A 23,875-nucleotide genomic window follows, 5' to 3' on the forward strand; every position below is an offset into this window, starting at 1 on the left:
GCTCATTTCATATAAGAATTTTGGCTAATTGTAAATAAGTCTTTGGATTGAGTCCCCCTGTACCTTAGGGGTGTTTTGTTTTTTTTAAGATTCTTAAATCTTGAATCATATTAAGTATTCGAGGATTTAAATATCCATATTTGAGTATGATAATATTATATTTCACCAAAAAAAAGTATGATAATATAATATTAATTTTGTATATATAATTATTAATAAGTAATATAAAGGTTTTTATTACAGTTGACACTGTTCAATGTGTCAAATAATTGAAAAATGTGTCAAATAATTTGTAACCTTGCTTTTTTTGTCTTTTTAATATAACACAACTTTTTTTTCCGATGATGGTAAATAATTTCATTTCACAGATGTACTTGAAAAATGTATACGACAATAATAGCTTTTAATAGTGACATAATGATAAGTCATTCTTAATTAATTTTTAAAAAACCCTCTTATATCTCTATAAATAAAAAAAAAAACCTTTTGAAAATAAGACAAGGGTCCAATAAAAAGTGTCAAGTTCTAAATACACCTATAAATGCATCATTTAAACACTCCCTAATATAAAAGCACTACATAATTACTTTTATTTGCGAAAATGTAGATAAGTACAAAATATTGAAAACATATTCATAGCAAATTTTTAAACGATTATCTATAATATTAAAATATAATGTGAGTTGATGCTATCAAAGCAGATACAATAATATCAAAATTCATTTTTTGTTTACCGTTGAAATCCCAAAAGGTATCTACTTTCGTATATGGTATCTAATTATCTTAAAAATATTCAAATAAATAAGTTTAAATTTTGATAAAATTCAGATTTTTATATTCTTAATAGAAAACAATTAGGATTGGTGTCCGAGTAACAGAAGTCTTGAATATTTCAAGAAAATTAAAACAATATGATTAAAAGTCTTTTTACCCTAAAATGTTATACAACTCAGTTTTGTTAATCTTTATATAAATCAAGCACAAACATTATTTACTTTCAAATTTGTGGTTTCAAATGATAATAGTACTACCTTGCTATTTATATTTATAATTAATCGTAAGAATATTAAATCATATAAAAATTGAGATTGATTTGCTAAATAGTTAAAGGAAAATGTAAATATGTGTACCATCTTATCTTTGTTGTGGTGGTCTAAGCTTTGGCCAACAACAATCATAAATTATTTACAATATCTCAATCTTTGCATCTAGCAAATTCCAAAGAAATCATTCTTTATGAGACTTTTATGGGACTGGATCTAATTGATTTGTTAAAAACTTTATAATTTTCTCAATTAAGTAGAAAACCCACGAAATAAAGCAACATATGTAGTACCAAACATGTTATTGTTCAATTAGCAAAAAAAAAACATGCTATTGTTTTAAATTAAGTATCTTTAGTAGTTGACCATGATTGACTTATTAACAACAAATGTTTCAATATGGTTAGAAGCTTAACCTAAAATAAATTTTTATGATACACAAACCAAGATATTGAAAAAATAATCCCATGTATCAATATTTTATCCCACAAGGAGTATAATATATATGGGAGAAAGTTCTTCGTCCGGGAGTGTGGCCTATGCCAGCACTCCCATGAATCTATCTCTCTCCTCCACATTTGAAAAGACACCTTTGCCCCTTTGTTTTGAGGAGGAAAGAGATAGACACATGGGAGTGCTGGCGTAGGCCACACTCCTGGACAAAAAACAACTTCCCAATATATATATATATATATTTGGTAAACCAAGGAGCATAATATCTATAGGATGCTAATTGGTCTATTAAGCGGTTTGAAGTAAGCCAAAGAGTTGGGATTTGATAAAGTAGCTCTTTACTTGGATTCACTTGTGGTTTTGAAAATTTTTAAGCTCTAAGTTTGAAGCTCCCGTAATATGGATTGGACAAGTAGATGTAAGGGTATTTATGTTATATCCCTTTATATGTTCTCATATAATCCTACTTGTATTAATGCCCAGGCTGTGAGGGGCAATCTAGTAATTAGCCCATCTGACATAAACCCTAGTTTTCCTATATATACTAGCTGGAGGCAGCAGTCTGGGTATTCCAAACTAGATACTCAGGGTGTAATGCTTTAAGCAACTTTGTGCTTAAACCCTAAACCCTAACAATCTTAAAGCATTATTATTTTCTTTTCTCTGCAATCAAGATCGACTTTGGATTTTTGGATTCGCAATTCTAGTTTGTTGATCGTGCGTGGTCGCTGCAGAATTTTTCTCCTAAAACGTGGGTCATTACCCACTTAGAGAATTCTGGTGTGAAGATCGGACTCACGGCTTTTGAATTTTTGTGCAATCGTGGGTTACGGTTCTAATTTGAAAGGAAGCTTTGAAAAGCGTGCGATCGATTTGGATTTCAAATTCTCATTTTTATCGTGGAATCAGTCTTCTTGCTCTCTAAGTCTTACTGGGAGAAACGGTTCTGCAGGTTTTGTTAGACTTTTGCCTTTTGCCAAAGCATTGATATAATTGATTGCTTTGATTAAAATAAAATATAAAAAAAAAATCTTCAAAGCACTGATTATTCTGTCAAAGCATTGAGTGCTTTTTTTTGTTTGAGAAGCAATTAATCTATTCTGATTTGATTATTATTGAAAAAAAAAAATAACAAATCAAAAGCTTTTTTTGGAAGATTACCTACCTCTTTGGCAGCAGCTTCTCTGTCCGTACCAGACTTTTGGTTGTTTGAAAAAAAAAAAAAGGCAGTTTTGGCAGAAAGTTTCCTTTTTTCTTGGGTTCAGCCACTACTTGCGAGCAGCCAACACCGCATCAGAGCCGACACCACTGCAATTTTGCGTTTCTTCCTCCATCATCTAAATCCAGGGTTCTCCATCTCAGGTGTGACTGTTCCTTGAGCATTTATTTTTTTTATTTGAACTTTTGTTTGGGCATATAAACAAATCACTTAATATGGAGAAACACGCTGTTCCAATTGAGATGATCAAATTGGAAAGTTTTAGTGGCTCTAAGTTCAGTTCTTGGAAAAGGAAGACTCAGTTTGGACTGAAGTACCTCAATATTTTCTACACTGTAGTAAATACATTTTCTGATTGTACGGACCTAACTGAAGCCCAATGGATAAGTGACGAAGACTTTTGCAAAGACTACCTATTGAACTGCCTGTCAGATAGGCTGGCAGAGACCTATAGTAAATATGAGACCGCAAAAGAGATTTGGGAAAACCTAGAAGCCCAATTCAAAAAGGAGGAGGACCTATCAAAAACTCACTTGGTTGACAAGTTTATGGACTTCAAGTTTCAAGAAGATAAGGAGATACTTCCACAAGTAACAGACTTTGAGAACTTGAGAATAAAATTGAACCAAGAAAACATCCCCGTTGTTGATGCATTCTTAGTGGGTGCAATTATCTTTAAGTTACCCTCTACCTGGCATTCCTTTAAAACTGAGATGCACAGAAAGAAAACACAAGTGGGGCTGGATGATCTCAAACGGTTCATTAGAATCGAAGATGAGAACAGAGCCAGGGATAACTTGGAGATGGTGAAACAACAACAGGCATCTGCCAATTTGGTTTCACAACCCAAGAAATATCCTAGGCAGTCCAAGCCACCTAAGAAAGAACCCCAACAGTTGGAGGCCAAAAAGACTAATTTTAAAAAGAGGGGCAAGTGCCGCAACTGTGGAAAGTGGGGCCACTATGCATCTGAGTGTAGGGGTCCTAAGAAAGGGAACACTGACACACCACAGAAGGAAGTTCACATGCTGATGGACAAGACTGAGCCTACTAACTTTGTTGCCATGGTTGGCAAGGGTAAGGGGTTGGCCAGTACATCTTCAGATTGGTGGTTAGACTCTGGAGCGACTTGTCATGTTTGCAATAGCAAGGACCTGCTCACTGATGTTGTTCAAGTAGCAGAGACTGTCACTGTTGCAAATGGAGACGTCGTGGAAGTGGCTCAACAAGGGACAGCGAACCTGGTTCTCTCATCAGGTAAAATATTAACTTTGAAAAATGTTAAAATCTTTCCTGGTTTTGAAAAGAATTTAATTTCCATTGGAATTTTGCTTGATGCTGGCATGTCTATTACTTTTAGTAGTGGTAGAGTAACATTGTCTGTTAACTCCTTTTATTTTGGATGTGCTTATAATTTGAATGGTATGTTTAGGTTGAGTTTAGCTAATGAGACAATAAACCAGGTTAACCATAATTTACTTGATCCCAAAATACTACATTGTAGGTTAGGACATGTGAACTATAGGAAAATGCTCAAACTAGCTAAAACTCATAATTTACCATTAGACACTTCAATTAGATTTAACAGATGTGAAGTGTGTGCTCAAACTAAAATAACTAGAAAACCGTTCAGACCGGTTTCTAGGCGCACTCAACTTCTTGAACTTATACATTCTGACATTTGTGACTTTAAAAGCTACACAACTAGAGGAGGTCGGAAGTATTTGATAACATTTATAGACGATTTTTCTAGATATTGTCATTTATACCTGTTAAAATCTAAAGATGAAGCTTTTGAAAAATTTAAAATTTTCAAGAATAGGGTAGAAAATCAGTTGAACTTGAAAATTAAAAGATTTAGAAGTGATAGGGGAGGAGAATACAAATTGACAGAGTTCAAGGAATTCTGTGCCTCTGCAGGCATAATCCTTGAAACTACTGCTCCTTACTCACCTCAATCAAATGGCATAGCTGAAAGAAAGAACAGGACGTTAACAGAGATGTTAAACTCCATGTTATTGACTGGTATGCCCTCTTGCTATTGGGGAGAAGCAAGTGTTGATCGCAAATCACATTCTAAATAGACTACCACATTCAAAACTGACTTCTACACCTTATGAACTATGGCATAATCATCCCTGTAGATATGACACTCTTAAGGTTTGGGGCTGTGTAGCTTATGTTAGGATACAAGACCCTAGGAGACCTAAGGTGGGAACTAGAACAAACACTTGTGTATATCTTGGTTGTGCAGAAGACAGTGCTGCAGACCGGTTTTTGGATCTATCAACCAATGTGGTGATAGAATCTAGGGATGCTATATTCTTTGAGGATAAATTCCTTAGAGATAAAGGCCTGACCTTGCCTGGTTTGATCAAGTGGTTACTGGAATCACCTTTGGAATCGAACCAATTGTTTCGACACTACTCCCACAATGCTCCTTGAATCAGAATCTAGAAGAGTATCTACTAGAGATCGAGTACCCAAGAATTTTGGTGAGGATTTTGTGACCTACCATTTAGAGGCTGATCCATCCACCTATAAGGAAGCGATGAGATCTAGGGACTCCCTGTTATGGAAAGAAGCCATTGATGAGGAAATGAGCTCTTTAATGCAGAATGAGACCTGGCACCTTGTTGATCTGCCTAGAGGGGCCAAGACAATAGGGTGTAAGTGGGTACTGAAGAAGAAACTTAATCCGGATGGGTCTATAGCCAGGTATAAAGCACGATTAGTAGCTAAGGGCTATAAACAGGTGAGAGGGATAGATTATTTTGACATCTACTCTCCGGTCTGCCATTTGGCAACAATAAGGATTCTTCTTGCCATAGCATCTATTGAGCACTATGTTGTGCATCAAATGGATGTAAAAACGGCTTTCCTTAATGGAGACCTAACAGAAGAAATCTACATGAACCAACCTGAAGGGTTTGTCATGGAAGGTTCTGAAAAAAGAGTTTGTAAATTAAACAAATCTCTCTATGGTCTTAAACAAGCACCTAAATTGTGGCATGAGAAGTTTGACAAGACAGTAAAGAGCTTTGGTTTTCAAACCAGCAACTCGGATAAGTGCCTTTATTTTTTGTCTGAGTCAAACAAGGTTGCGATTATTTGCTTGTATGTAGACGACATGTTGATTCTAGGTTCTGATCTCTCTGTAGTGAGTGACATTAAAGAAACCTTGTCCAAAGAATTCAACATGAAAGATCTTGGTGTGGTAGACACCATTCTTGGAATGAGAGTAAGCTTCAGTGAGCAAGGGATCACCCTTAATCAGACTCATTACATTGAGAAGCTACTTTCTAGTTGGGGATACAGTGATTGTAAACCGATTGAGACACCCTATGACTACAACAAACGGTTGAAACCTAACACAGGTGACATCATGAATCAGTTAGATTATTCTAAACTGATTGGTAGTCTCATGTATGCAATGAGTTGCACTAGGCCAGACATAGCCTTTACGGTAGGCATGCTGAGTCGTTTCACTAGTAATCCTGGAAAAGAGCATTGGGATGCCCTATCGAGGCTGATGAGATACCTTAAGGGTACTCAAGGTTATGCTTTATGTTATAATGGACATCCTCCAACTTTGGAAGGATATTCGATGCATCTTGGTGCTCGATTTGGGAGACAAGCAGATCCACCAGTAGTTATGTATTTACACTAGGAGGAGCATGTAGCATGGAAATCCAAAAGACAGACTAGTATTGCTCTGTCATCTATGGAATCGAACTTTATGCTCTAGCTTCTCGGAGATGAAGCAGAGTGGATAAAGGATCCGATCATGGATATTCCATTGAGGAGTTTTAAGTTAAACTCTATATCTATATTCTGTGATAATCAAGCAACCAAGACGATTGTGAATAACTCACTCTTTAATGGTAAGAGGAGACACATCGTCAAAGCAGCTATGCTGAATTATAGAAACGAACAAGGGATTATCACTTTGATTGATGTGAGATCGAAGGATAATACGGCAGATGCCCTTACAAAGGGATTGAACAAAGATCGAACATTCAAAACTACAGGGGAGATGGGGTTAAAGACCATTTAGTCAGGTCTTAACCTAACCCAATATTATTTTGAATTATTCGAATCTCATCTAGCCTTGGTAAGCATTCGGGACAGTTTACATGTTTCAGATAACTTAGTTAGGTTACTAAGTATGGGGGTTTGTGAAACCATTCCAAACTTGATGGTGTAGCAAATTTTCATGTGAAGTCTCCTTACTTTGTTATTCCACAAAGGAATATGAAAAATGTCTGATATGTTTCAATGATATTGTGCTAGTCTTTATGTCATTCCAAATTTGATGACATGTCTTTCATAGTATGGTGTACCATTCCAAATTTGATGATACAACATAAATCTATGATCGATATGACGAATACGATATTCCAAATGGAAACATGGTATGGTCCTTATGATAGAGACTATATAGGATCGAGTTCTTGTAAAGAAACTTGATGATGATGCTTATTGTTTTTTGATTTACCTTCAGCCATATATGAAATGTACTAAGTTCTTATTGTTGAACTAGATACTATTGTGCAAATGATTGAATTCATAATATCTTATGAAATTCATATTTGACAAATTACAGAGAATGGCGAAGATGGAGGAGAACGGTTGAATCTGGATCTCGATGAGGATGACTTACTTGATGAGTAAAGTCACATGGATTGCAAGGACTTTTTCTTTTGATTATTTCTTTTGGTTTAGCCACTTGCATGTGGAACTTCGGATTTATTGTTGGGTTTAGTTTTGATCTAAAACCCTAGTTTTATTTCTTGAAGTCTACTTATTTCTTATTTGATTTATTGGATTATTGATATTCAATTTATATTGATTCAATTACTGATTGAACAATGGTTCCTATACATGTGTAATGGATATATGTAGAACATAGGAGGAGATTGTAAGGGTATTTATGTAATATCCCTTTATATGTTCTCATATAATCCTACTTGTATTAATGCCCAGGCTGTGAGGGGCAATCTAGTAATTAGCCCATCTGACCTAAACCCTAATTTTCCTATATATACTAGCTGGAGGCAGCAGTCTGGGTATTCCAAATTAGATACTCAGGGTGTAATGCTTTAAGCAACCTTGTGCTTAAAACCCTAACCCTAACAGTAGATGCATTCTGATTAAAGCAAAAGAGACCTATAATTATTTATTTATTTCAAAAAACGCTATCTAATCGCATGGTTCTTGCACCCAATCATAGGAGTGCACAAAAATACTACCTTCCATGAAATAAAAATATGCATCTATGTTGATGCTCCTACGTAAGCTCACATTGGCCATTACGCTGGTGCAAGCACTACATGACCAGACAGTGAGTGATCTCTTGCCCTTATTTTTTTGTTGTTTCCATTTTCTATCCTCATAGGTAGTTTGTGTTCACCGGACATATTTTAGCTACTATTGGTTATAAACTTGATAAAGTCTTTATGCCGTCTAATGTTTTTCATCGGTTTATTTGACCCTTTTAGCACAATATAAAGATGGTTAAATCATCTTACCATTAGAACTACAAGACTTTTGAAATTGTAGCACTTCTAGTCATTAGGTTATTCTTTTTTATTTATAATAACTAGTGAATATTAGGAGCTCTCAAATTAATTGTGGTTTGGAGAACATAATTTTGAAACAAAATATAATACGAGATACAAGTTAAGGGAGATGGTTTGTTGTGCTTGTCTAAACCTACTAAGTTGTACTTCTTTCTTTGTGTTGGTAATTACATATTTATCTTATATCAGTAAAATAATAATAAGGATAAATTATTTGTACACCCTCTATATTATGGCCCGATTGTTTGACACCCCCAAAGTTTGAAACTATTACTTGAAGCCCCATGAAACATGACAGTGTTAGTCTGTTTGTTAGTGGTTGAATGGAAAGCCCATTTTACCCTTATGATTCAACTGAAACTTGTGAAGTTAAAATGATCAACTTACCCTTTAAACGTTTAACCTAAAAAAATGAAATAGGTTGTCTTCAACCTCTTGACAAAATGCAACCAACTGGAGCGAGCTCAAGTGCATTCGATCAGACCCTTCCCATAGGGTTTCAAATCTCTTGAGATTCTAGAGACAAACTTGCCTCCTCCAACTCCATGGATTCCCCAAAACATAGCGGAAGAGGAAGGACCAGATTTGGTCTCCACTCAATATCTCACAATTCCAGCAGGGTTTCAATCTAGGTTTTTTGTAGATATGATTGCCAAAAGCTAGCGATTACAATCCCCAAATTTAACAGTGATAGAAAAGCATGATTTTCTACGAGTTTAAAAATTTTGTATACATATCTATTTCAACCGTCGAAGCAAAAAAATTAGTTGATGTTTTCATTTTGGTTTCTCTAGTCGTGCTCTTACAATCCCTCTTTCTTTATGGGGGAAAAAGAGCAGAAACAGGTAAGAATAGTTGGAGGGTTTTTTATGGCCGATGGTAAGATGTTCTTAGGTTGTTTTGTTCGCTTTTCTCCAACGTCTACAAATTGTCACAACAATAGCACATGGAGTGGAGGTTTGTTCAACAATAAAAGGGAAGGCATCTTCCCCTCTATTTTGGCCAAAGGGTAAAAGGGTCAACTCACTACCCTTAAAGGGTAGTTTGGGCATTTAGGATTTTCTAACCCATGGCATCATTACTAAACGGTGATGGACTAACGGATAGGGGCTAGTTGTAAGAAATCTTAAAATGCAGGGGGCTTCAAGTAATAGTTTCAAACTTTGGCGGTGTCAAGCAATCGGGCCATAGTATGAGAGGTGTAAAAGTAATTTACACTAATAATAATTACAAACTACCATTCAGAGTTTTTATCGAAAACATAATGCATAATCATAGGAAACATAACAACTCCCATTGAAGATTTTGGTCAGAAAATTTGGAGATATCTTCAAGAAGAATGCCCTCACTCAAACATTGGCTTATGTTGTTAATGAATCGAAATAGAAGTTATATTATTGTTGGAAGGTTTGGGGTGAGAGACAAAAGTAAAAACAAAAGCAATTTAATCTCCAACAACAAGATAGGTATTTTCTCCGGGATTAATGCTTTGAATGTGTCACAATTATGCTTGGTGTTTGCTAGCAATTCTAGTCACTTGGAATACATTTTCAAAAAATAAAAAAGATTGGATGACAACCCACAAGCAAAGCTGATGGATAGGAAGCTAGATCCGTAATGTGGCATGTCAAGTGGGTTTGAAAATTTTCTTGATAGGTACATTCCTAAGTGCCTTGTTCAAATGTCAAGTATCAGCCCAATCAAAACTAGTTATATGGCAAAACAAAGCATGAAAAAAACAGGGCAACCAAGATGATACATAGAGTTAAAAGGGAGCATGAACATACAAGGGAGTAGATGGGGGAGAGTAAATGATTGAATTTGACATTAATATTTTATATATGGTTTATTTAGAGTTATCCCCAGATATCCAACTGTCAAGATTGTCATATCACTCTTTCACGTGATAAAAATTGTACTCACCCTCCAAATTTGTTTGTTGGTTGTCAATAAAAAAGAAGAATCATAAAAAAAAAAGCCTTCGATTCACCTTCATTGTTGAGTGTCTAGAATCTTTTTTTTTTTGTAAAACATAATCTAGATGAACATGAGGAGTGAGGGTTTATCTAGGAGTGTAAATGTAACAGACTAGAACTTTTTGTAAAGTAAATTTTGCAGATGTATTAATAATATAAAAGATGACAGCAACAAACAGGCATAAGGTCAAGCTTGCACAATGGGCCATTTATAGCTATATTTTTTATTAGTACCAAAAGTTTAGTGCTTAGGCATGGCTTTGCTCTCTTATAACTATTTATCAAATTTTGAATCAAATGGAAATTACAATGTAATAATTAAAGCAAATATTTGAAAAATGTCTGAAAAGTCAAGAAAAAAAGACAATATGATTTAACAATTGAAAATACAAAAGAATTATTATTTTGGACCACCAATACATGGCCAACCCATTGAACCTTATCTATCTAATGGTTCAAACCAAGCCATTCTTCCATGTAGCATAAGAATGGCAATTGTTGTTATGATATGGTTAGCATAATGCCTAATTTTCCACACTTTTGTCATTATATAGCTTGGTTATTTATGAGATACATTGGTTACCAAAAAGGATAAAAAAAAAAAAAAAAAAAAAAGATATCAATTGTAATGACTAACAAGATTGTCTTTTTGCAGGAGGTTTTGTATAGTTTGGATTAGGTCTCCCTATGTGGAGTCTGCTGACTCTTCACATATGGTTTCGTGACAACACATTTTTTTTTTTCACAAGTGCCCCTCTAAACATTATTAATGGAAGAATGGAGGGACATTTATGGAAGTAAAAGAACTCATATCGTCATGAAATCATACATGAAGCCTTCACATATGAGGAGATCGGAGTTTAATTTTGTAATCACATGTTAAGGACAACAAAATTAACTTTGGCCATATGGGTTTTATTTTACTAAATAAGAACCTTAAAGGTCTGTTTGTTTGGCGGAAGAAAGGGGGTGGGATAGTAAAATATCTGGGACCCATGTGCAATGGAAGAAGGGAATAGGCAAGGGAAGCAAAGGGAAGAATAAGTAGGGTATGCTACATAAACACGTTTCTTAATTAGTAACTCCCCTTCCCCCCACCACCCCCCAAAAAAAAAACAAAAATTGTCCATAATCGAATTAGACGCAAATAATAAAAATATTATAAATAAAGAATGAGTCACTGGGTGTAAATACCATTTTACTTCATTTCTTACTTGGTAAAAACAGTCAAAAATAAAATGTGTAGGTAAATTATCAAAATAAATGATGTAAAATAGTTGGAGTACATTTTCTGGTTGGCTCAACAATGAAATGATCTATGGTTGGCATATCTATTTGCATCACAGAGCAATTTGTATAAGGATGCAATTTGGTGGATAGATAGACCACACAGTCCCCAACTCATATGTTTGTTGTCAGCCCAAACAGAGTTTGTGATATAACCAAATCAAACATTGAAAATTTTTAGGGTACCAAGAGAATGCATCGATTAATGAAAATAAATAAAAGAAGGGTAATTTATACATACCACCCCTGAGGTTTGACAAAATGATATTTTCACCCCCAGTTTTGGAAAATTCTGCGTACCCCTGAGGTTTGCAAATGGTAACAAATAAGTCCATTCCGTCAGTTCATGACTAACACTGTTAAAAATTAGACTTGAACTAACAGAATTGCCCTTCCAAAAAACACCCAAAAACAAAAAGAGGTGAATGGACAAAATTAACCTTACAAAGAAAAAAAAAAAAAAACCTGCAACTCATCTTCCCCAATCGAATTACAGGTTTCAAAACCACATAAGGTTTTTTCTTTTGTTTCTCCTCGGTCCCGATCCAACGGTCTTGTTGTAGTGTTCCATTGTTTACTCTTCCTCCTCGGTCCCGGATCCATCGGTCTTGTTGTTGTGCTTCCTAGCATACCTCTGGTTCCTCAAGAATTTGGGATCCATTCCTTTGGTGGATGTGTGTCTGTGCCTCTTGGGCTTCTTAATTCTATTCTTGTGAGCCTTGTGTGACTGGTTATGCGCAGTGTGGTTCTTCGACTTCGCCATTTCTCTGAGATCTCTTCTGGAATTATTTGATTTACGAGTTAGGATTAGTGTGGTTCTTCGACTTCGCCAAGGAAGAGGGGACAAACCAGATATAATAACAACTCAAACTAAGCCCAATGGGTTATAGAGATCTCCCTAGGAACTCAATCTATCATTGAAAACAAATAAGAAGATCGACAGGGGGCAGATGAATCAACAAGAAAGAAATGATAATGACACAGCGGAAAAAGTTCACTTCAAAGCCTGAAGTGGAAAGACAAGGCGAAAATAAGTAAAGTGAAATGTATTCGATTTCACAAAAGGTAAAACTGCTACAGTTTCCAAATCTATCACTGCAGACTGAACTAATTGATCCTTCCAAATTTTCACATGAGAAGTCCCAGAGAACCTAAACCCAGTTCAAATCAAGAGCTGGAAACTCCACCGAAACATCAATAGACCATTGATTTCAGGATCATAACCCAGCATTCAAAATCCTCCAGAAAACCCTAGTCAGAGCTAAAGAGCGAGCTCTGAAACAAAGAAAAGCCCAGCTAATAGTAGAAAGAGAAAGATACCCACTTGAGATTCCCTTGTACTGTTGGCATTCTGTTCTCCATTGAAGCTTTTACTGAAACTTCGTTGAATTTGGGATTTTTTTCAAACAGTCCTCTGCTGCTCAGAAGTTATTATTCACTGCCAAGTTATATGCTCCGTATGAAAGAACCGTCAAAGAGGAGATCAGATAGGCTCATGGACCATTATAAGATATAAAGAGGGAAGAGAGAGAGATGGGGTCTTTTGACATTAGTCTTCAGTTCTCCACCGGTTCGTCAAATCCAAATCCCCATCGGTCTTCACTTCGTCATTATTTTTGTGTTCTGATTCAGATCTCTTCAACTTAAGTGTTTCAAGCTCTTTGTCAGGCTTGAAGTGTTCCATTAGAAGCCATGGAATGAGCAATCCATAGGATACTTGTAACTCATCTTCCCCAAACGATTTGGGGAAGATGAGTTGTAGGGTTTTTTTTTTTTAATCTTTGAAATGGCATTTTTATCACTTTATCTTTTGATTTTAACAGTGTTAGTCATAAACTAACGAAATGGGTGTATTTGTTACCATTTGCAAACCTTAGGGAGGTATGCAAAATTTTCCAAAATTGAGGGGTGAAAATATCATTTCATCAAACCTCAGGGGTGATATGTGTACATTTTTCATAAAAAAAAAAAGGGGTTCTCTAAACTAACCATGGAGGATAAACTAACACTTTATTTCTCCATCTTTCTCTCCTCCTTCTTACATGAAATTACCTCTTTTTATCATGTATGTCTCATCACTCCCTTGTACCCAAGGATTTTAAACTTGGAATCAAGGGTTCTATCGATCTTATCGATTATGATTCAGGCTGAAATCAGTCAAAAAACCCCTAGAATCAGCCCTAAGATTTGAAAACTCAGCAATCTGATCCCAAAAACCTTAGAGTTAACCATTCAACAACTGTTGAAATTGAGATTGATCACAATCGATCCCAAACTAAATTGTCTGATTCCATCGATCTAATTCCGATTTTTGAAACAATATCAATCTAGAGGACTGAGACTAAAAGCGTTTCCTATGCCTTTTCACATATGAATTATTATTATTTTTTTTCTAAAAATAAATAAGAAATGTGAAGATATTGTAGATAGTAATTCAGAGAACCCTTTCCCTACTACAAGAAAATACCAAATATAGATGCGGCTTATTTCAAGCAGCAAAGCATGATTTTGATCGAATTTTGGTGGAATCAGACTGTGAGATCCTGGTCAACCAGATTACTTTCTCTAAGCCGGACATTGAGATTGTGTTCATTTTTCATGATATTGTTCATCTCAAAAGTTCTTTTGTTGATTGTAGTTTCTTTTTTGTTCCTATGTCTGCTAATTCTATAGCAGATTCCTTGGTTAGGAAAACCCTCTCCGATGACTCTCCGATTGTTTAGCCTATTTCTACTCTTTGGTTTCTGCATTTTTGTATTATGTAAGGCAGATGCCTCTGCTTGTGCTGACTCTATTTTTTCAATGAATTTTCTTTCAACAAAAAAAAAGAAAAAGAAAATACCAAATATAAGCGATCACTATAAAATAAGGGATTTTTTTTGTCATTTTTCAAGCGCCATTGTTGAAGGTTAATTAAAAAAAAATGTTGAATTTTTCAACGGAATGTCAACACCGTCAAGCAAGGTAACGAAATTAATCCTCAATTTTACAGTTTTACTCCTTGCTTTTGGCCTCGTGTCTCCCGTCAGTCATCAGAGTTACAACACCAAAGTGTCACTTTACCATAGAAGCGGCCCACGTTAATATAATACGTGATGGGCACCACATGCTGTGGTGAGTTTGGCGACAGATTTACCACAATTGTGACTGTGGAGTACTGGACCAGCATGGATACCGTCTTTGCCTGGTAGGAGGATATGTCTATTAGGTAGGACCCATCAATGTTCTATCTTCTTCTTCTTCTTCTTTTTTCGCTTTTTATTAAGGTTTTTTAAGCATTTTATTGATTAACACGTGTAAGGCACGTAGATGATGGAATATAAATTTTCAACAATCATGGAGTAAAATTTGATCAAATCTTCGTATAATACATAGACAAAACCTGTCCGGCTTGACCATTCTAACCTTCACATCATGAACACATTTTTACATTTTGCCATTGAGTATCCAATCCATTTTGAGATGTCATGAATGAGACCAAATCGATTAAACTGGTCAAATCGAATCGATTCGATATCTTTATCAATTTTATATTAGCTTTGGTTTTTAAAAAATCGTTAAAGGATTAAAACCGATGAAACTCAAAAATAAAAAACGGCTGAAACGGAACCCATCGTTTGACACCCAATCACACTCTTACTCTGTTCTATTATTATTTTATGAGAAAAAGGTTCTATGAACCACAAAGGAGGGTATGCTCGGATGACAGTGATGTTAGAGCTAGAATTATAAAACTATAACAACTATATGTGATAATGTCTTTATGGTTCAATTTAGTTAATTAACATGGTTTGTCTTATCAAAACAATATACATATAACTTAGCTGTCTTCCTATATGCAAAACAATTTTATCACACCTCATTGGTGCGTTCACTATGCCACTTACTCAGATAACCCTCTCTTTTATTTTATAGATAAGTACTTTCACATGACCCTTGTTTTGTGCATTAGATGTAGAAATTTCGACCGTTTGATGATTAAAACACATTTGGACTTTTCTTCTTTTCTTCTATACATATAATATATATGTTTTACAGTTTCCATGTAAAAGCCTAGATGTGGTAAAAAGTTGTACCAAATTGTAGATATGGAAAGCCATATACATATACATATAATATGTTTTACAGCTTCCATATAAACCAAAGTCTTCCTCAAATCATATAGAAGTGGAAATAGTTGCCAAGGTCAGTTTTCAAATGATGCATCATTAACCATGTTGACAACTACTAATGACCAGTTTGGAGCTGATGATAATTGTGTTTCAGATCCAAATCTATGCACAATGTAATAGTAGCTCCAATCCCTTTAATTTCTACTGGCATGGGTTTAGGTATAGGTATTGAATCGGTATCGGCGGAGATTAATATTGATATGACACTGATATGTATTGATTGATATGGTCAAAATGTGCCTTTCGGTTACAAAAATATTTTTTTTTGTTGGAATCGGCCCAGTACAACTCGATATAGCTAAACTGTATCGATATTGATGGCGATCAATTTTGGTGTTGTTATCGTGAAATACAACCTTGGCCTCTAGTGTTGAGGATTTCTTAACAATTTGAATCACCTTCCCGTATGTGTATGCTATATGTATGGTTAAGTGATGACATTTGTCCCTTTCGCTTCCATTTAGTTCTTCTATATATTTTATGACAAATGTCATCACCTAATGATACATATAATGTACACGTACGAATAGGTAATCCGAGTAATACATATAATAGGAATAATGAGTACTGGTATTGATATGAATTCAGGATTGGAAACACGGTCACTTGTGGGTGCGAACCCAAAGGCGGCTTAAGCTATGTTTGTTATGCATTCTTGGAAGGCATTTTAGGTTGATTTCGCATTCTCAGACAATAAAAACATAAATTGACCTAAAATGCATGCCAAACGTTACCTAAGGCTGTGTTTGATATGTATTATAGGTTGATTTTGCATTCTCAGGTGATAAAAATAGTTACTCAACTCTCTACACCATTTGTTGAACAAAATAAGAATGTGAATTGGATTCCATGGTTGGTAATTGAATACCAAGTTATTTCTAGCCTGCCTGAGTAAGCCGATAAGGTTCCTCTTTCACTATGGTGATCTTTTTCGGTAATGAATAAAAATGGAGAAAGCACATTTGGTTGAGCCACAAGCTAGGAGTGTCAATCGGCTGGTTTGATCCAGTTTCGATCTGGTTGAATCGCTTTCAATCAGGCATAGTGTCACGCCAAAATCGAACCAGTAAGGTAGAGTCCAATTCGGTTTCGGCTTTCATTTGCTTTATCCTTAACAGGTTCGAATTGGTCTAATGGCAAAAGTGTTTTTTTTTAATAATTTTTTGTTCGGTTTTCTTTTAACTAGTTTGGCTGCATGCTTGGTTCATTTTCGGTATTCGCTCGGCTTGGTCGGTTTCCAAGTGTTTCTGAAAACCCAAAACGAATCCGAATCAATAATCACTTGATTCGGTTCGGTTGAACCGATTAGTATACGTCAGTCCGACTGATTTGGGCTGGAATTTGACACTCCTACCCAAGCAAATATTCGTGAGGCAACCACCAATCATCAAACCTTCAAAATGCTGATTTGTAAATTTGCCACGTGCCAAAAATCCATCAGCTAAATTACATCAACATATGATAAGGGTGATGTGGGCTTCATGTTATCCTTTTTTTATGCCACGTAAGCATGTTTACCTCTTGATATCAGATAAGCATGCAATACCCAGATTTTTATCACCTCTAGTTTCCAGCCCGGCCTAATTCCCCTGTTCCTCTACCAAGGGGGTTGGACATGACCTTACCCCTACCCAAACACTCTGCCTAGGTGGGGTCCACCACTCCCTATTAGAGGAACTGGAGAACTAGGCCGGGCAGGGAACTGGAGGAGATAATTTTCTTGCAATACCCTATCTTCGAAAGTAAAAACAGAACATCAGCTCAGCCTCACAAGTGGCATTGGTGGATCCCACCTCAAAGTATCGGTGTTGTATCGGCATCAATTGTTGAAGCCCCGATATTGATACAGTCGAACGATTCGAATCAAACAATATGGTATTTTTTTTTAAAAAATCTCAAATCGAACTGATAAAGACCGATTCAACCAATACATATGTACATTTAACTTATAATGGGATGGTTGGGAAATGTTTTTTTTTTGTATAAGGATACTAATGTAATCTCTTTCTAATTTTTTTCTTTTTTGGTGAATAAAGTTAAGTTTACCGTTTAGATATAATATCTACAATAGTATGCATGCAGTTTGTTGAGTACTTATTTGTCCTAGCATATTTGGCTAGTATATCCATAGGTTGTAAGTAAGATCTAGGTTTCTTTGTAATTATTACAGACCGGAGGGAAGAAAGGGTGTGGGAGACGTCAAACAGAGTAGCAAATAACTCCCATGGCCAAGGGAAGCCTTCGGGGTCAGCCAGTTAGTCTCTAACCTGTTGAGAATCGGTCCAAAGGATTATTTGTTGACAGTCTAATGAAAGTGATTTTTTGAACTCTGCTTGGAATCCTCGAAGCTCCGCTTCTTGGGCTGACCCTACAAATCCACAATCCATAGCCGAAGCAAAAAGTTTATGGTTATGAAAAATTAAATAACCCCACCCACCAAAGGAGGAAGATTTACAGTAGCTGCCATCAGACAGGATAACACTGGTATCTGTTGTTTCAAGGTCCAGAAAAAAAGAGAAGGGTATCAAGTCGTTAGAGGAGGGGGAAGCAGGGTTAAAAGTTGGTATGGTGCTGACTCGGTTGAGTTCGTGAGATGTAAGTCATGTATCCAGCGATTGACATTTAGCATTATGGCTATTGGATTAATGGGTTGCTTTTGAAAGATAACCTGATTCCGGTGGATCCAAATGAAAAATAAGGTGACACATGCAATCCTCAGAACCCGGTTGTGTTCTCTCTTACAGCTACCGATCTGATCTAGTAAAGTAGAAAAAGCATCAATTGGGGAGTATCCATTCAAATTTTCAGTCCAAAGTCCCAGTGGCCCCGCTACCCAAATACGTTTTGAAAAATTGCAGGAAAAGAAAAGGTGCCAAGGAGACTCAGGTCCTTCCGAGCAGAAAGGGCAGCAATTGAAGGTAGGATCTTTCCATATGAACTTGGATTTAGTTGGAATTCCCAAATGGAAGAATTTCCACAGAAATAATCTGAATTTGGGAGGGATGTTCAGTTTCCATATCTTGGTCCATATAGATAGAGTGGGAGAACCCATAGGTTGTAGGTGAGAGGTGAGGGTTAAAGCAATTTTTTTGGTTGTAAGGTGTCCAGATTTAGAAAGTGGGGAAAAGATATGGTCCTCATGTGGGTTCTTGGAAATTGGAATAGTTAGAATTGTGTTACTGATTTCTTATGGAAAAAGAGAATTTAATAAGGGTATGTTCCACGACCTATTGATCATAAGGTTCGACACAGAAAGATAAAAGGGATTTTGCTAGATTACTTGATTGAGGGAACTAAATGATGTGGAAGGAATCTAGGGATCATTCCAAATATTGATATACTTGAGCCATCCCCAACATGCCATCGGACCATTTTTCGAAAACATGGAAGAACAGCACGGATACTATTCCAAGTCCAAGAACCGTGCCTCAATCTAGAAAGGGGATTTAGGATGGATGAGTGTGGAAAGTATTTACTCTTAAGCAGGGATGCCCGCAGGGAATTGGGTTCCTTTATTAAATGCCAGGTTAACTTGAGAATGAGAGCTCGATTGTGGTCCCAATGCGATCGAACCCCCAACCCCCCATTCCTAGTGTGTTGACAAATGGAACTCCATGAAATCAAAGGAGGTGCCTTTTAATTACCATTCCAGAAGGTCGAACTGAGTGAATCAAGCTTTGTGTAGACAGATTTGGGAAAAAGAAAACAAGACATAGGGTAAGTGGGAATGGAATGGAGAACAGATTTGATGAGTGTAACTCTACTGGCCTGAGAGAGTAGATTACATTTCCAGTCTGCCAATCTTGCCTTGACACGATTGAGGATCGGTAGTAGACATCTTGATTTGGATTGGCAGGGGAATAGAGGGGTTCCCAAGTATTTGGAATCAAGGCTCATGTCACCAATTCCAAGATGTTTGCGGATATCATGTTGCAGTTGGATGGGTGTATTGGAGCTGAAAAAGATTCCACTTTTGGAGAGGTTCAATTGTTGCCCAGAAAGGGATTCAAAAAGATTGAGGATGGCTTTAACCGTGTCAACGTCTTCAAGGTTTGCTCTACAGAATAACAGGGTGTCATCTGCAAAGAAAAGATGAGTAATCTCTGGGGGATGTCTAGAGAATTTAATGCCTTTGAATAGACTCAGATCCCTATAGGTGATTAGTAAACAAGGAAGACACTCCATGGTAAGAAGAAATAGATAAGGGCTGAGTGGACATCCTTAACAGAGACCACGGGTGGGTTGAAAGAAATCAAAACAACTGCCCTGAAGTTTGATGGAGAATGAACACCTAAGCAGAGTAGAGATGAGCTGGATCCAAAGGGATGGGAACCCAAGAAAGCGAAAAATTACGAGGAAGCTCCATTCAACCTTGTCATATGCCTTAGACACATCCAATTTCAGTGCCATGAAACCAGTTTCCCCCTTTTTTTTCCTTTTTAAGAAATGGAAAATTTCCTGGGCAACAATAATATTGTCCGAAATTTGGCGACCTTTAATGAATGCAGATTGGGTTGGAGAAATAAAAAGTGGGAGAAGGCTTTTGAGTCTGGTTGCCAGAATTTCGGTTAAGAATTTGTAAGAAACATTACACAGACTAATAGGTCTGCAGTTTTCAACCCTACTCGCAGAGTTATTTTTTGGGATTAAAGAGATTAAGGTGTGATTTACACCATCAGGGATGAGGGCTTCTTTGAAAAAGCCATGAATGAAATGAAGGATATCAAGGTATATGAATTCCCAATAGTACTGATAAAATCCAGCCGATAATCCATCAAATCCAGGGGATTTAAAAGCTCCAATGTTGAAGACGACACTTTTAATCTCATCCAAATCCGGAAGAGAAGTGAGAGAAAGGAGGGTGGAAGGTACAAATAATGGAGTGAACAAACATTCAATAAAGGAGGGGTTAAGTGGGTTTGAAGAAGTCATGATGGATTGGAAATGGGATGCGAAAAGATGAGCAAGTGCAGGTGGATTGGATATAAGCCTACCCTCAGAATCCTTCAAAGCAATAATGCGATTTGTTTTAAGGTTATGTTTGGCCATAGCATGAAAAAATTTCGTGTTACGGTCCCCCTCAGAGATGTAGAGCTGTCGTGATTTTTGGAACCAGAACAACTCTTCCGCATCCAACACCCTAGTTAGGACTTGATAGGAAGCTTTAATATTGGAGATAACTTCAGCAGATGGATAACAAGCCTCGAGAGAGGAAATCTTCTTAATTAACTCAGATTTGAGACTTTCAATCCGCCCCAACACACAAGAATTCCATTTTCTCAGCTTATGAGTGATGCCATTGATTTTTAGCTGGAGGTTGGGAGAGGAGCATTTATCCCATTTAGACGACACAAAGTGTTTAAAATCAGGGTGGGCAATCCAAGCCATCTGGAAATGGAAGAGTTTCTTAAAGGATGTAAGGGATGGAGTGGAATCTAATAGCAAGGGGTTGTGGTCAGACCCCAAGGCCGGTAGAATTTGAAGGGTTGCACAAGGCCACAAAGTCGTCCAGTGGTTATTCACCAAGCATCTGTCCAAATGTTCAAAGACACATTGTGGTGGCTTACGATGATTTCTCCAAGTATACCAACCAGTCAATGGCTTCAACTCATCAATACAAAGGTCAGACATTAGGGATAGAAGGGCTTCAGCTGAGGGAGAGGCATGGAGCAGAGGGGACCCCCCAAATTTGTTATCTTGTGACAGGATTTCATTGAAATCTCCCAAGATTAAGAAGGGGCAAGACAGGTGGACCAGAAAATCTTTTAAAGCTGGCCGAAAAGGAAGACGAGATTGTGGTTGAGGGGGTGCATAGAGACATATCAGACACCATAGAGAGTGGAGATTGGTGTCCTCGATAAACAGGGCAAAAACTTTGTCCAGAGAGAGGAATTGAGTTACAGAGATATCCGTACAGTCCAAAAGCCATAACCCCCCCCCCCACTGAACCCCTTTGAGCCCGTACTAGCTTGGAAGCCCAGAGTCTTGAGACCTCTCAGTCCACGGGGGAGAGTCTTAAGATCAGGGAAATGTAACTTTGTTTCGCAAAGGAAAAGGATATCCGGTCTAGCTTTGAGAAATAAATGTTTCAAGGCAGAGCAGGTAGTTTTGGACTTCAGTCCTCTAACATTCCAATTACAAATTCTCAATATATCCTAGTTCGATTAACAGCCTTAGCATTTAAAAGAGAAACTGACAAACAATAGCAAAATAACAAAGCAGTAAACACACTGAAAAAAGAAAACAAAGCTCAATGAGGGTTAACGGTTAATACCAAAGTGGATGGTAGATTGGGATCTCTAGAGGTATGGTTTGACATTGTGCAGTGCCCATCAATAGCTTCAGAAATTTGGATAGATCATTTCTTCTGAGAAGAAAAATGGAATTCCTTATCCGATTTCAACTCACAAAGCCATGTCCGTAACTTAGAAGACAGTTCAGCAGGGGAGTCAACAAGTTTAATGATGTCAAATGAGAAATTTTGGATAATATCCAATTCTACCTGATCCTCAGAGCCTAGGAAATCAGCATTAGTTTCCTGCCTTTTGCGCTTACTCTTGGTTCTCTTAGGATGAGCCGGTCTCTTCCCCTTAGATTTTGCCTTTGGTGTTTTGCATTGGCTGGAACCAGAGTCAGTAGAGGAGGTGGAGCTCGTCATGCTAATTGAAGTGGATAGTTGGCCTGGTTCTTTCTCCTGGCTCAATTCAGCACCAATAGTGACAGTGTTTTTCGGCTACTTTAATGCCGCAGAGATCTTAGGCACCTTGAGAGAATTAGAGGATTTATACTTCCTGCAGCAGGTCTTGCAGCACCGAAGTATTTTTATCACAATGGGGCGCTGGGTCGATGTAGGGGGAGCAGTAGAAACAGGGACTAGTGGAGCAACAGCAATACCAGGTGCCGGAGGTAAGGGGTTGGAGCGGGTTCTAAGATGGTCATGAGTGTGGTAAAGAAGGTTGGTGAAAGAGAAGGGATTGGAAAGCAAGGTAGGGTTAGGAATAAGGTGTGGGGAATCAGTGGAGACGTTTGGAGAAGGAGTTGGGGTTAAACGAGTAGAACAGGGAGGTCCAATTGGAGAAATAGAGGTGAACACAGTAGACATAGGGTCAGGTTGAAAGATATGGTCCGAGCTAGAGTTAAGAGGGTCAGATAGGTTGGGAGAAAAATCAGCCAAGAGGGATGACAAGGGTGGGGGAGAAATATCATAAAAAAAGGACTCGATAAGTGGTTGATCATAGCCGTCCAAGTGGCTAGAATCATGGTGCCAGTTAGACAAGGGGGGGTGCAAAAGATGGTGATGGCATGGCCGTGGGAGCAAGGTGTGGTAAAGGGCAATTAAGTGGAGGTAGGTTAAAGAAGAGGTCGCTGTCTTCAGCCGTTGGACAAGAAATAGAAAGCACATGATTGGTAATGGTATTTAAAGGGAAAGAGGGGGTGACCACCACAGTAATACCTGGTTCGGAGCCCAACGAAGCACAAGCAGAAGAGCGAGCAGAAGCTTCAGGCTGAAAAACTGAAGGAAGGGTCCTATGATTTTGAGGTGTGATACAAATAGAACAAAGTTGGGTCGCTAGGTTCTTGGGGAACAGTTCAAGAATCAGACGATCTTCCTTGGAAAGGGAGGAGTGTTGGGAAGCCTTCCAGCCGTAGCAGTCACTGGAACGATGGGTTAACTGTCCACACCAGGAACAAAGAAGAAAAGTTTCGAATTGGATAGAAACCGAGACACCATAGCCTGAACCATTATAAATTGTGAGCTCCGATTGAACAACCTGCCATTTAGGTAAGGAGACTTTAACTCGCGTAGAGAATGGAGGTAAGTGATTATCAGACCAATCTAGATCAATATCCAAGGGGGTGGCCAGAGCATTAATGGTGCCATAAATAAGATCCTTGGTGAAGCAATCAGGTGGGATTTGAAGAACCTGGATCCAGATATGAAGATGTTCAAATTGGGAGTGGAAAAGAGGGGAGTTAGGTTTAACAGTGGTAAACTGAAGCAGATGGCCATCAAACCACCAAGGCGAGGCATTGAAAACTTGATCCCTAACGGACTGGGAGGAGAATTCCACAATGAAATGTCCTAGGTCTTCAGTCCACACTGCTTTTGCTCCCATCTTGCCCCAATTTGATACTAGAAAAT

The 23,875-nt window shown here is 37.4% G+C and overlaps 1 protein-coding gene across 1 annotated transcript; it reads right to left on the reverse strand.

Moving 5' to 3' along the window:
• Positions 1-12,126: 12,126 nt before the first annotated feature.
• LOC122642954 (60S ribosomal protein L29-1-like) lies at positions 12,127-12,364 on the reverse strand. The gene has a single exon (XM_043836572.1). The coding sequence runs from the start codon at positions 12,321-12,323 to the stop codon at positions 12,135-12,137; it is 189 nt and encodes a 62-aa protein (XP_043692507.1). The 5' UTR covers positions 12,324-12,364; the 3' UTR covers positions 12,127-12,134.
• Positions 12,365-23,875: the final 11,511 nt, after the last annotated feature.

Source organism: Telopea speciosissima, chromosome 10, assembly GCF_018873765.1.
Source record: "Telopea speciosissima isolate NSW1024214 ecotype Mountain lineage chromosome 10, Tspe_v1, whole genome shotgun sequence".
NCBI classification, from domain to species: domain Eukaryota; kingdom Viridiplantae; phylum Streptophyta; class Magnoliopsida; order Proteales; family Proteaceae; genus Telopea; species Telopea speciosissima.